Below are 12,989 nucleotides of genomic sequence, written 5' to 3' on the forward strand. Positions count from 1 at the left end.
AGGCTACAATCACCAATCAGCGTGCATCCGACATGCGCTTGCTAACTATAGCTACTAGTCTAGTCAGACTCTAGTGCACTATGTGAAGACTTACTCATGTAGATTGTGTGTGTGGTGTGTGCTCAAGAACTTCGTTCTATATCTGCTCTTTATGATAAACCACATCTGAGTCAACTGAATTAATATGTGAACCGATTTTGGAAAATCAGTCTTAATGTCACAGCTCCATATATAGTCTGAAATATCCACCTAATATGCTAACATTAACACTCCAGCCTATTATGCTGGCATATTTGACGTATAGGCCCAACCTTATGATTATGTGCGGATTTCGGATATTGCATGTTGAATTAACTAATTCTCGCCTGTATTTTAAAGTATACGTCTAGATCCTGGGCACAGACAGACAGATTAGGGATCGATGTATGCTGCAGGGTGGTATATACTTATATTCGTGTTCTCAGCGTTGGTTCTTCTCCCCGTTGCAGTCACATGGGTGACGAAGTGGATAAAATGGTGGAAGTACTTGAGGTACCTACGTAGCTTACCCTCACCACCACGACATTGGCTGATGGGCCACGTATCTCAGGTTGTCAGCGCTCGATCTTTCGTTTGTATTTTATTACATTCCATATATTTGCACAGATGGATATGGGGGAAGCGAACGTTAACAGGCTGACTAGGTACCACATAGAATTTCCTGACCTCTACGTCTCGTTCTTTGGACCTTTTTTGCCTAATGTGGTCATAACTAGTCCTGAACATAGGAAGACCATCCTGAAAAGCACAGGTACATCATTGTATATGTTTATAGTATGTACAAGTTGACCTGAAAAACAGCTAAAAATTAAAAGTGGATTTTTTCTCAAGAGAGTTAACATTTCAGCCAACCAGATGATTAGTGGTGACAGCAAAGGTGTCAACAACAGACACGCACAGTTTGGCTCCATTACAAGTTTGGGAAAGGGCTGTAATTGACACTACACGTTTATGACTTCCACATACATAGGAAATGTATGGTGATAATTTTGATTAATCATAAATATTATGTCAGAGATTTGAACAAAAAAATTTTGAAATATTTCTGGTGGGTCGAGCAGTACTACAAATTAGCCAAATTTTCAAGACATGTGTAACTGCATCCATGAGTTATTGAATGTTTTTGAGGACCCAGCTCAATACGTGCATACCATAGTTGTACGTAGTAGTAATTCATTGTGTGGTGGAAAGGCCACTTGCTCAATTTTGATGTGGGCGGGTGGCAATATATCAGGAAGCCACCCGAAATCACAGTAACAGCAACTTAGAAGCCTTCTTACAGCTTACACCACCTTACTGGAGCAGGAAGAAACGTTTTCTTAGCTGAAAATGAGGGTTAGTTTTTCTAAACATCGAAATGCTAACACAAATGCAGTAATGAATTTAGAGGTGCCGGCAGGGTGAAAGGTGATGCAGGTAGGTGATGAGAAACGATAAATCAACTTTGCCTGAATATACTTGAAGGCACTCCTGTGTTAATTTGCTTGTTTCTTGGAAGTGCTTTGTTATTATCTGTTGCACTTATAAAAAGCTTGCAATCCTTTGAAACATCCGATCCATTGAAGCTATTGTCTGAAAATACCATATAGAGGGAAATTTTGATGGGGCTAAACTTTGGCAAACAGCAAGCTATATTGCATTTGGCAAAATAAACTTTGGCAATTTCAAGCTCAATGTTTAGCTATAAAGATGCTAATCTGCGATGCTACAAATAATTGGCAGGTAAAATTTTGGCAAATTTGTAGCAAATTGTCAAATCTGCCAAAGTTTTCCCCTGCCAAATTAAATTTCCTTTTTTTCCTATCCTGTTTGATGGCGGACAGTGTATTGAAGGAACATCTATTAGTCATTTATTTGTACAAGGTGTTATCATACTGAGTGGTCTGAAACAATCTGCTAGCTAAGTTGACTGTCAAAAATAAAGTATAAGCTAACTACAAGCACTTAATTAGTTAAAACGTTTTAAAGCGTTTGATGGTGAAGGATGATAAACTGATAAGTTTAACCAAGTGACCCATACACATATATTATTGTATGAACAGCCCGTACATGTATAGCACATCTCGAATGCTTATGGATGGTCCTGCCCATATGAGTGCACACATATGGGATATCCCATATGAGTATGGGACAAGCGGATTAATACAATCACAAGGTTCCAAGTTCAGGCTCAGTGCACAAATTATATCAAGACACATGGTAGTGTGTTGTGCTGCCCAAGAAGCCGGTGCGCAACACTCATGAGTATATTGACAGGAAGAACGAAAACGCAATTTTCACACCTCCGTAGCTCTGTGCTACCTTGATGAACAAGACGATTTTTGCTGTGGACACGCCCGCCAACTTCAGTACCTCACATACCAAATTTGATCGGAATCGCTGTAGGCATTCCCGAGATATACGACTTCAAAAATTGGCTTAGTTTCTTCATTTTTTCTTATTATTTTTCTTCCTCTTTCGCACACTTACAAAAACTGCTATAAAATGTGAATGTTATATCCGAATGCCTTGAAATTTGGCACACAGAAGGGGGGTATAATGGCGCATCTCGATACCAAATTTGGCTGGAATATGATAAACAGGCAAAGAGTTATTAGCGATTATTCACGAAAACTAACACCAATATGTTGTCATGCCTACAGGGTAAACCGCTTATGGGAAGAAGCTGAAAATCGGTGGGTGAATAGGTTAACTATTGAACTTCAAACCTTTGTGGTTTGAAAGAAATCGAGCTTAAAAACCAGGAAGATACAACAAAAAAACCAACAGTGTGTAGCAATTACACAATCGAGATTAGCTAATAAAAAAACGATTACTTGTCACGCCTACCAGAAAAACCACTTGGGGTAATGCTTTGAAAATCACTGTATAGATGGAGTAATCATCTTAGAAAAGCTTTTCAGTGGTGTAGAAGAATCAGACTACACGAAATCCAACTTGGTGTATATAGCAAGTGCGAGATTGAGATACTCTAATAGAGCAGTCATCCTAATAGAGCAGCCACTCTGAAGAGAATTCAAGAGATCAGCTAGAAACAAGTAACCTGTATAGAGAACAGCTACAAACAAATCACCCTGTAGAGAGTTCAGTAACAAACAATTCACTCTGTAGATAGATCAGCTAGAAGAAGTTACCTTGTAGGGAGTTCACCTACGGAAAGAGATAGTTCAGCTAGAAGAAGTCACCTTGTAGAGAGTTCAGCTACAAAGAAACCACCATGTAGAGAGTTCAGCTACAAACAAATCACCCTGTAGAGAGATCAGCTAGAAGAAGTTACCTTGTAGAGAGTTCAGCTACAAAGAAACCATCATGTAGAGAGTTCAGTGCAAACAAATCACCTGTAGAGAGTTTAGCTACAAACAAATCACCCTGTAGAAAGATCAGCTAGAAGAAGTCACCTTGTAGAGAGTTCAGTTACAAAAAAAACCACCATGTAGAGAGTTCAGCTACAAACTAGTGACCCTGTAGAGACATCAGCTAGAAGAAGTTACCTTGAAGAGAGTTCAGCTACAAAGAAACCATCATGTAGAGAGTTCAACTACCATCAAGTCCCTACAGGGTGATTTGTTTCTAGCTGAACACTGTCCAGGGTGACTTGTTTCTAGCTGATCTCTACTGAGAGATTTGTTTGTAGCTGAACTCTACACAGGGTGACTCTTTTCTAGCTGATCTCTCTACAGGGTGACTTGTTTTTACAGTAGCTGAACTCTGTACAGGGTGGCTTGAAATGTAGTTGAACTCTCTACAGGGTGATTTGCTTCTAGCTGATCTCTCTACTGGGTGACTTGATGGGTGACCCTGTAGAGACATCAGCTAGAAGAAGTCACCTTGTAGAGTGTTCAGTTACAAAGAAACCACCATGTAGATAATTCTGTAATAAATATATGTATTATATATATATAATTTGTACATTTACTGATAAAATTAGAAATATTTAAAGTATTTAACATCTGCTTCATCTTTTCTTCTTCCTGTGATAAAGAAAAAAAGATAGGTTTAAAAAGTCCCAAAGCCGGCATATTGGGGTATACAAATGCAAAAGAAGTGAAATCTAATCCAAAACAGCCAAGCTATAAAAAAAAGAGTGCAGCCCTCAAAAGGCTATGGTGAAAAAGATGTGAAATCCAAGTTGGCGGCCAAGAAATAGCTGTGATGGTAGGTCAATGGTAAAAAATTTTAATAACGACAATTCAGGTGAATTTTGTGCCAAGACCAAGCAGCACCAAAATTCACCTGAATTGTCGTTATTAAAATTTTTACCACTAACCTACCATCACAGCCATTTCTTGGCCGCTTCCTTGGATTTCACATCTTTTTTCACCATAGCCTTTTTGAGGGCCGCACTCTTTTTTTACAGCTTGGCTGTTTTGGATTAGATTGCTATATCTGTGCAAAAACCAAAGTAGATTATACAAAACTGATTACGTGTAAGGGAGTTAATTATGGGGGCTGGAGTTCTATATCTCAGGGGAAAAGGCTCCAGTCTACCCAGCTGGTTAGAACAACTGACTGCTCGTCTACCCAGCTGGTTAGAACAACTGACTGCTCTATTAGAATATTTTAATACTTTAACACAAATATCTCATATTTCTAGATTTAATATTGTATATTCTAAATCTGTTCCAGTTGTATAACCTTGAAAGTCCTTCTAAAATTTCAATCCACCACTGATGTGTGCATTAAATTACCATACTGTATCAAGTTACTTGTAATATGTGCATTTTAGAACCAAAAGCTGACTTCTACTATTTTCTGGTTGATTGGATTGGTAAGTGAGATAGTGTGCAACACACACACACACACACACACACACACACACACACACACACACACACACACACACACACACACACACACACACACACACACACACACACACACACACACACACACAAGCAAAAAAAGCAAAGCCTTCAGCTACCTCTAGTCACACCTACCCAGTGAGCTAGCACTGGGACGGCTGTGCACTACTTGGGTGCTAGGGTTCAGCTTCAGCACTGGAAATTCCTCCCGGGGCAGGACTAAAACCCACAGGGGTCTTGAGGGTGTGTGCATCTGAAGTCCTACCTGGTCCTTCACCCACTATAGATGGTTGGAATTTGCTTCTCCAGTAAACACCAGATACCCATTGATCTTACAGCTGGGTGGGCTGCTTCCCCAGTTGACACCAGGTCCCCATTTTACAGCTGGGTAGACTGGATTAATGTGAGTAAGTTTCTTGCTCAAGGAAACAACAACAGCACCAACTTGGCGTAACTGGACATTGAACCTGGAACCTTTTGATTACCAGGACAATGCTCTAGCCACTTGGCTATGCTGTCTCACACATGCACATACAGACACACACACACAGATTACACACAAAACATACACACAACAAACTACACACAAAACATACAAACAACACACACATTCACACAAATATGCTTAATGTGAGAAATTTGGGTTGGTACACTTGTCTACTAGCTAAATTAGTTACCGCAATATTTAGTTAATTACACTCACTCTATGCCAATAGGTGATGGACTGTTACTTAGCTCAGGGGAGAAATGGTTTCAACATCGTAAAATGCTCACTCCTGGTTTTCATTTTGATATTCTCAAATCATATGTTCCCATTGTAAATGAGGTTACTCACACATTATTGGTAAGTATGGTTGTTTAAACAATATTTTGTACATAAGAAAAAAAGTTGATATGAATATTAGCACAGTAAACACATTGCTTGATCCTATGACTTCCAGTTTGAACCACAGACTCTATAATCCTGGAATCTTCTATATAAGATTGAATATACTGATCATGAGTAGTGGTAGAGTAGAATCATACAATACAATACCACACAAGCATATTACCTGAAAGAAGGCAACAAGCACTTAGGAAGGTTTTAGATTGCAAAGGTCATTGTGTTGGTTGGTACATGGAAGAATGCACTGTTGACTTAGAAAAGCCTAGCCACATTGTTAAGGTTCGAGTAGTGAAATAGTACTTCTCATACAGTACTTGTAGCATATCTGTGTTTATTAGTGAGACATTTCATGCTACATAGATTTACAGTTTGCATTTTATGTGAGACCACGTTAAAATTCATGACATCATTGCAAAAATAACACCAGCGCAATAAAACTTTATGTGCTGATTATGATGTGATGAACAGACTAGTACATGTTACATGTTTTTTGTTATACTTTAGTCCATTATGTGGTCTTGTGCCAGTGATCACCATCCTTGCTTCTTTTGTAGTTTCCACTCCATGCTGTAGGTAGCTATACAGACATTGGTTACCAGTTTGTTTCAGGACTACTGAAACAGCCACAACATTCATTTAACATTCACACTATGCTACATGCAGTGAATATTTGTCAAGGTGGGAGAAGATTGATGAGTAAATTATGTGCTCAAGTGTCTTGCAACAAATACTTGTCAAGGAAACAGGTCGATAGTTTCCTGGGTTTGTGCGACTGCCTTTCTTATAAACAGGTACAACATTGGCTTTTTTTTCCATTTGGAAGGAACAATACCTTGACTGATGGAAGCTTGAGAGATAAAAGTGAGTGAGGGGGCAATATGAATGGCAGTTTCTTTCAAAAACTTTGAGGAATAGGGTAAATAGGGTCATCAATAGGATCATTTCTGGGATCAAAAAAGGCCTATATAAATATGAAGTGGCCTTACTAATGAGGTCATGAAATATTGGGACCTACTAGAGGTAACCACTATAATGAAGTGGTCTTATCATATAATATGATGGTACTGTATATTAGGGACAAAGGTTTGGGCTTTTCTGGCCAAAAATATCATCCTAAAACCAACCTCACAGTACCTTCATGACGCCTTGACAGTATTGGTTAGGTATAACCAAACCCAAAAATGTCTTCAGTATGACCTGAAATGCTTCCAATAGGTTGCTACGAAAATATTTATTCAGTGGAATTTTATTTTATTTATTTATTTATTAAGGCTTTACTCACTCACTCACTCACTCACTCACTCACTCACTCGTTCACTCACTCACTCACTCACACACTCACTCACTCACTCACTCACTCACTGCCTGACTGATGCCTTAAGACAAGCGTAACTTGATAACAGCTAAGGCTACATGTTTGATTTTTTCACTGTTCAACATTGGTTCAGCCCGACAGGTGCTTTTGAAATACCGCAGTATGTACAATGTATGCTTCATGGACTTATCTGTGTCCTCATTTGTGTTCCATTTATCTTTGCTGATAGTGCAAGGTGTCAATTTGCAGAACTATACATTTGTAACAGGCAAGTTTTCCATTGTTTATTGTAGAGATCCTTCTTGTAGTGTTCTTTGGTTGTAACACTGTGTAATGGACTGAACCATAGATACTGTACCCCACCCTCCCAGATATTGGAAACTATGTTTACTCCCCATACAAAAATAAATAAAACAGCTGCTTCTGCACTTCCAGTTGTTTGGTGTTAACTCAGAGTAAAGTTTCTTTACCTTCTGTAATGCAGTGAATATTAAGATTGAAATGCCTTTCTTTTGGTGAACCATCACTGTCAGCCTTTCGTGGTTATCAGCCACAGATGCTTGGGACATCACTCCTTTGGCCACTCTCAAACTTCTGCTTAAGTCTCAAATGGCAGTGTGTACTAAGGTCAAATTTGTACTGTTAAGGTGACTTGGTACGACAAATAGAACCAGTGTAATTACAAATAGCTGCTTTCATCACAAGGGGTGTTATTTGGGTTTTGCTCTTCACCCAGATCTTCTTTTGCTAGCTCTAGTGTAATGCATTATGTATTATTCAAGTTATTGTTTCATTTCAAGGAATTCCTTAATCGAACCGATGCAGTTTGAATTTTCACTGAAGTCTTGAGGACGAGAAATTCTATTTTAAGAATCACTGTCATGTGCTAGCTCCATAAAAATATTACTGTTTCAGTTGAATGCACAGGAGATACATTGTTTCTTGGCCAGTTTGGTGCTTCCTTGGAGTTTTCCTTTCTGTTACTGGTTTATTATTATCTCTACAGCATCAGCAGTGGGAAGATAATTGTGTTTAGAATGTATTGATGCACCAGACCCTGTTTTGGGGAGAACCTTGCTAATTTTAATTGAAATGTCAGGTTTTCACCCAAGAGAATTGTACCAAAAGTACATATTATGAATTCTTGATAATACTGATTAACTTTTAATGGCAATTAATAAAAATTTTTAGCATGGCAAACCGTTTATGTCATTCAGAGGAGGTTGGGCACCACCAAAATATATTATACAAAAGTCTGTTTTTATGGAGAGTCTTGATATAAAACATTGAGACATCATCTTTCCTGTGTATGAATACATACACAATCAGTCTGATGAAATTATATGCACAAAACAATGCTTTGGTATTTTCACCCAATACCCTAGCGCTTTTGCAAAACAAAAAGGTAATGTAATTAACAGCAATAATTTTAGGTGGCGTTTAAAACGTGTCCAACCTCCTCTGCAGATCATTTATTTGTGACACAGCATGTAGTGATCTGAGACTTTCATTACCTAGGATATCTGGCAAGAACACTCAGACAAGGGGACATCATTTAATGTGGTAGACTATGCCTCACTGTACACACTGGATATTTTGTTGAGATGTGCCTTCTCTGATCACTCCAGCAGTTGTCTGGTTGAAAAGTGAGTTTTTGCACACTACACAGTACACATTGTGTACACAGGTTTATGTTCTATAACAAAGTTACATAGTTTAAGGGATTGTAATTTGTGCACCTCATTAATACACCTGACAGCACATTTGGAGTTTCACATGATCATGGTATTATATACCTGCTATGGCTTGGCTATTACTGAACACTGGGCTGGGTAACTGTTTTAGGTGTGTAACTAAAAGTGTCATTGTATATATTAATTTTCAATGTTTTAAAATGCCCTACAACATGCAGAGCATGCAGCATCTTGTCCTGGGATTGTAATGACACTTTGTAGTACTGGAGGAACTAATCCATATATCAAGCTATGGAGGATGTCATTTAGTCATATAGCAACATTATGACTAGCAATGCAAAAGTGTATAACATAGCCATGGAGTTTGATATTGGTATACTATTTGAATAATTATGATATTGTGTATATTTGATATTGATTTGAATTTGATGTTGTAAAAGTATATGACTTGTACTATGTATACATATCTGCAGATGTGTATATAAGCACAATACTGGCTCTTTGTTCTTGCATACTTTAGGGATAATAGTCCATATGTGAATGCTGTCCATGAGATAAGTAAAATTCCTGTATTGAGAATGAGGTATTGACATGTGTGAATTTAATAAATTGTATGAGTTTTTTGTGTTAATGTATGGTATATGGCATAGCCAGGTATAGTCTATTGTATATAGCTACAAGATTATGTCACATGGCTTTCAGATTCATGTATTTTTCAAGGTTTCCACCATACCATCCTAATTGGATCTTCAAGTTAAGTCCACTTGGTCGCAAATTTCATGGCTGCATTAAGATCCTTCATGAATATTGTGATAAAGCAATTAATAAGAGAAGGAAACAATTACTTGAGGTACACGATATGTGCTTGAGACATTTTGTTTAGATAGTACATGTAGGATTCTGGAAGCCTATCAAAGAAATATGTTGACTTTTTGGATATTCTATTGTCTGCTAAGGTATGTGATATAAGTGTCAAAGTAGGGGTCACAATAAGAATCTAGTGCATTCATTGAGTATGCAAAGAGAAACTTTCTAGAAAGCAGTGTAATGAAACAATCAGATATCAATGTATTAAAGGAGTTTTAACATATGCCTATAGACTGGTTTACAATTTGTTGGACATGGATCCAACTACATTTGTGTATACTTTTCAGTCATCTTCTGTAAGTAGAGATCATTGTTTTAGCGCATGCTATGTGTCAACTGCAACACCACTTCTCATTGAGAGATGATTGGAGTGGACTCTCAGAAGAAACAGTCAATGTTGATACTACTGACTTGTTTAAAACCTATGTAGATAGGTCCTCTTATTACCACCAACGTGATATATTATAGTAATTTAGGTCAGGATTTTTCCTTCTTACCTGTATACCTCAGCTATGGCTGTAGTAAGAGTACTTATTGATTCATCCTGACTCCAAAGTTTCCTATTCCAAACTTTTAGTGTTTAAAGCCTGATTCAGTGTCATATAATTGACCCATAAAACATGAAAGTAATTCTGGATAGTGTATACTGCTGCAAATATTTGAAGTGTAAATTTGTATTTTACCACAGGATGAACAGGGATATGGCCTTACAGATGAGGAGATCAGAGAGGAAGTTAACACTTTTATGTTTGAGGGTCATGACACTACAGCTGCTGGTATACATGAACATTTATGAACACTTAATACAACTTATTTCCTGTAGGGTTGTACTGGATCCTGTATTGCTTGGCTACAAATCCTGATCATCAAGAAAAATGTCGGAGTGAAGCTAGACAAGTTATGCACAACAAGGATGATGTTTCATGGTAAATAGTATTGTGTAATGATAGTTGTATAGATTACTGCATGGTGGGCATTACATAGCACTTTAGTAAGGATATATATAAATGTAGTTGTAGTTTAAAGCTGCTCAATGTGTGTTGACTAAATAAAACAAAGACTTCATTTTATTTTGCATACAAAAATATGTAGGAACAGTGATAAAGTTGTGCATTTTGTTTCCTCAGTGACTATATAGTAAGATGGGATAAGAATTTTAAATTACTAATGGTTTTCTCATTTGTCAGGTAAATAGTTCATTTGATCGTTTAGTTATTCAGTTGGTTAGAACTGTCATTCAAAATAAATAGTGATTGTTGGCGTCACAGATATTGGATGCCAATATTTTGGCAATATATACATCTGACCTTTGTTATGTAGTAATGGTAGTCAAGTAGATTGACTGTCTTACATCGGATATTCAGCTGTAAAGTGTGTGTAGAGTAGCTCTATGCTTACTGGGATGGGTTACGTGTCTTTATTGACTTGTAGGGAAGACTTAAACAAACTGACATATATTTCAATGTGCATCAAAGAATCGATGAGGCTCTACCCTCCTGTTCCAATGATTGCGAGAAAACTAAGTCAGGACTGTGAACTTGATGGGTACAAGTTACAAAAAGGTGTGGACAATAATTTATATTTGTAAAATGTAACTGGATGAGTGGTTTATGGTATAAGCTAAAAATTCTTGGTTAATCAGTATAGTAATGTGGTGTATGGCTCTGGTTGAGAATTCAATCGAATCAGGATAGAAGCTTCAAAACACTGAAATGGCATGCATAACTTCTCTGCTGCAGTCTATCACCAATCAGAAAAGCAGTTTGGCTAAGCAAGACCATGCAGCTGGTACAATGCATGCATCATGAACTAATTAACCTTTGTACTCCCTTTTTGTTTTTCACTTGCAATGTAAGGTGTCATTTCTAGGGGTGTATCCATTCACTGGACTGGACTGGATTACTAGACTGGATTACTGGACTGGATTACTGGACTCAAGTTTTTATTTTCTTGCCTTTTATCATCAGAATTAACCACAAAAGGTGTTTTAGAAATTGATACCATTCGCCGACATAAAACATGTACTAAAACTTGTACTTTGGTCACAAAAACTGCACTAAAACCCAAGTGCAGTTCGTTATCAAATCAAAAATTATTTGCCTACTACTAGTAATGTTTCAAGCACTGTGCACTGTTAACACTACTATTGCATCTGTCTGTCTTCTCTATAGCCTTCTTGTAAAATAGCACACAATAATAATTTTACACAATGCAATTATATTATGTAACATAGAAATCGCCTAGAGCCTTTCAGCAGTCTGTACATTCATTCACTCTAGCTTTGCCAGCTCTTTGGTTTATAATATTTGTAAATAGCAACGAGTGGGCAGTGTAAAGAATTGCTTCTCATTGTGCACACTTTCAAACAGGAAGGTAAGGTTACACATATTTGTAATAAATACGGCAAGTGTAACAAGAGTTCAAACCAAAGTTATACCATTAAATAAACCACCAAAACTAGCACCTTTTTCAAACATACATCTTTGAATAGGCTGTAGGACCAGGTGTCCTACAGACCTTCAGCACTTGTGTTTAAATAAATTTAAAATAATAGACTACAGTTACTGTATCTGTATGTATGTGCCTCTAATATTCAAGATAAGACATGGAAAGGGCAAGAGCCCTCTCTATGTGTGGTATACTCCTCTATGTAATCACTTTTAGTGGTTGAAAAAGGTGTTTGTGGTTGAAAAAATGTGTTTGAGCAAATTTTATGTGAGTCCAGTAGTCCAGTCCAGTAATCCATTCCAGTAGTCCAGTCCAGTGAATGGATACACCCCATTTCTAGGGTAGCATGCAAATAGCTTTGTATGTTAAAATGTCTGTCACAAAGGAGGAATCGTTTGTAATTTTCCCTGTAATGTGCCATAGTACTGTATCTATATAATACAGTGAAGACAATTATTATATTGATACACTCAAACACTGTTTTGTGAATAATACCTCATATTAAGCCACATATGTAACTATCGTGTGTGGATCTTGCCTATAAGCAAGTAGTCTATTACCTGTGCTACTATAGAGTCTGTCGGTTGGAGAGCAGCAGTGATATACCACATTTACTAAACCCTTTTTCCCCAATAAAGAAAGTAGTCAGGTTATGTGAGACACCAAAACACATGCAGTACACCAAAACACATGTGCTGGGCCTAAGTGTAGTCTAATTGTTTAGATATCAACCCCATATTGTTAGAGTTATGCTTGTAAGTTAGTTGGTCAGTCAATAGAAAATTTTGTTAAGAAAAAATAAATTCTGTAGAAGCTTGTTGGAAGCACTCTGGGCTTGGTTATATTTAACCAACTTATCAAAAAAGGTAATTTATTGTTGATATTTCTTGGTGAGAATATGCAGATCTTCTTGATCCCTACTAGATGGCGTATGATAC

General features: G+C 37.4%; 1 protein-coding gene across 4 annotated transcripts in view; it reads left to right on the forward strand.

Annotated features, from left to right (window-relative positions):
- Positions 1 to 380: 380 nt before the first annotated feature.
- The window catches only part of LOC136244214 (cytochrome P450 4B1-like), a 41,754-nt gene continuing 29,145 nt past the window's right edge, over positions 381 to 12,989 (forward strand). For all 4 annotated transcript variants that reach the window (XM_066035764.1, XM_066035765.1, XM_066035766.1 and 1 more), the window contains exons 1-11: positions 381 to 589; positions 646 to 790; positions 4,766 to 4,807; positions 5,558 to 5,685; positions 8,561 to 8,688; positions 9,257 to 9,319; positions 9,457 to 9,586; positions 9,633 to 9,692; positions 10,292 to 10,379; positions 10,427 to 10,529; positions 11,035 to 11,165. In XM_066035764.1, the coding sequence (XP_065891836.1) occupies positions 422 to 589; positions 646 to 790; positions 4,766 to 4,807; positions 5,558 to 5,685; positions 8,561 to 8,688; positions 9,257 to 9,319; positions 9,457 to 9,586; positions 9,633 to 9,692; positions 10,292 to 10,379; positions 10,427 to 10,529; positions 11,035 to 11,165 (1,186 nt within the window). In that variant the 5' untranslated portion in view covers positions 381 to 421. The remainder of the gene's footprint in view (positions 590 to 645; positions 791 to 4,765; positions 4,808 to 5,557; positions 5,686 to 8,560; positions 8,689 to 9,256; positions 9,320 to 9,456; positions 9,587 to 9,632; positions 9,693 to 10,291; positions 10,380 to 10,426; positions 10,530 to 11,034; positions 11,166 to 12,989) is intronic.

This window comes from Dysidea avara, chromosome 14 (genome assembly GCF_963678975.1).
Source record: "Dysidea avara chromosome 14, odDysAvar1.4, whole genome shotgun sequence".
In the NCBI taxonomy this organism is placed as follows: domain Eukaryota; kingdom Metazoa; phylum Porifera; class Demospongiae; order Dictyoceratida; family Dysideidae; genus Dysidea; species Dysidea avara.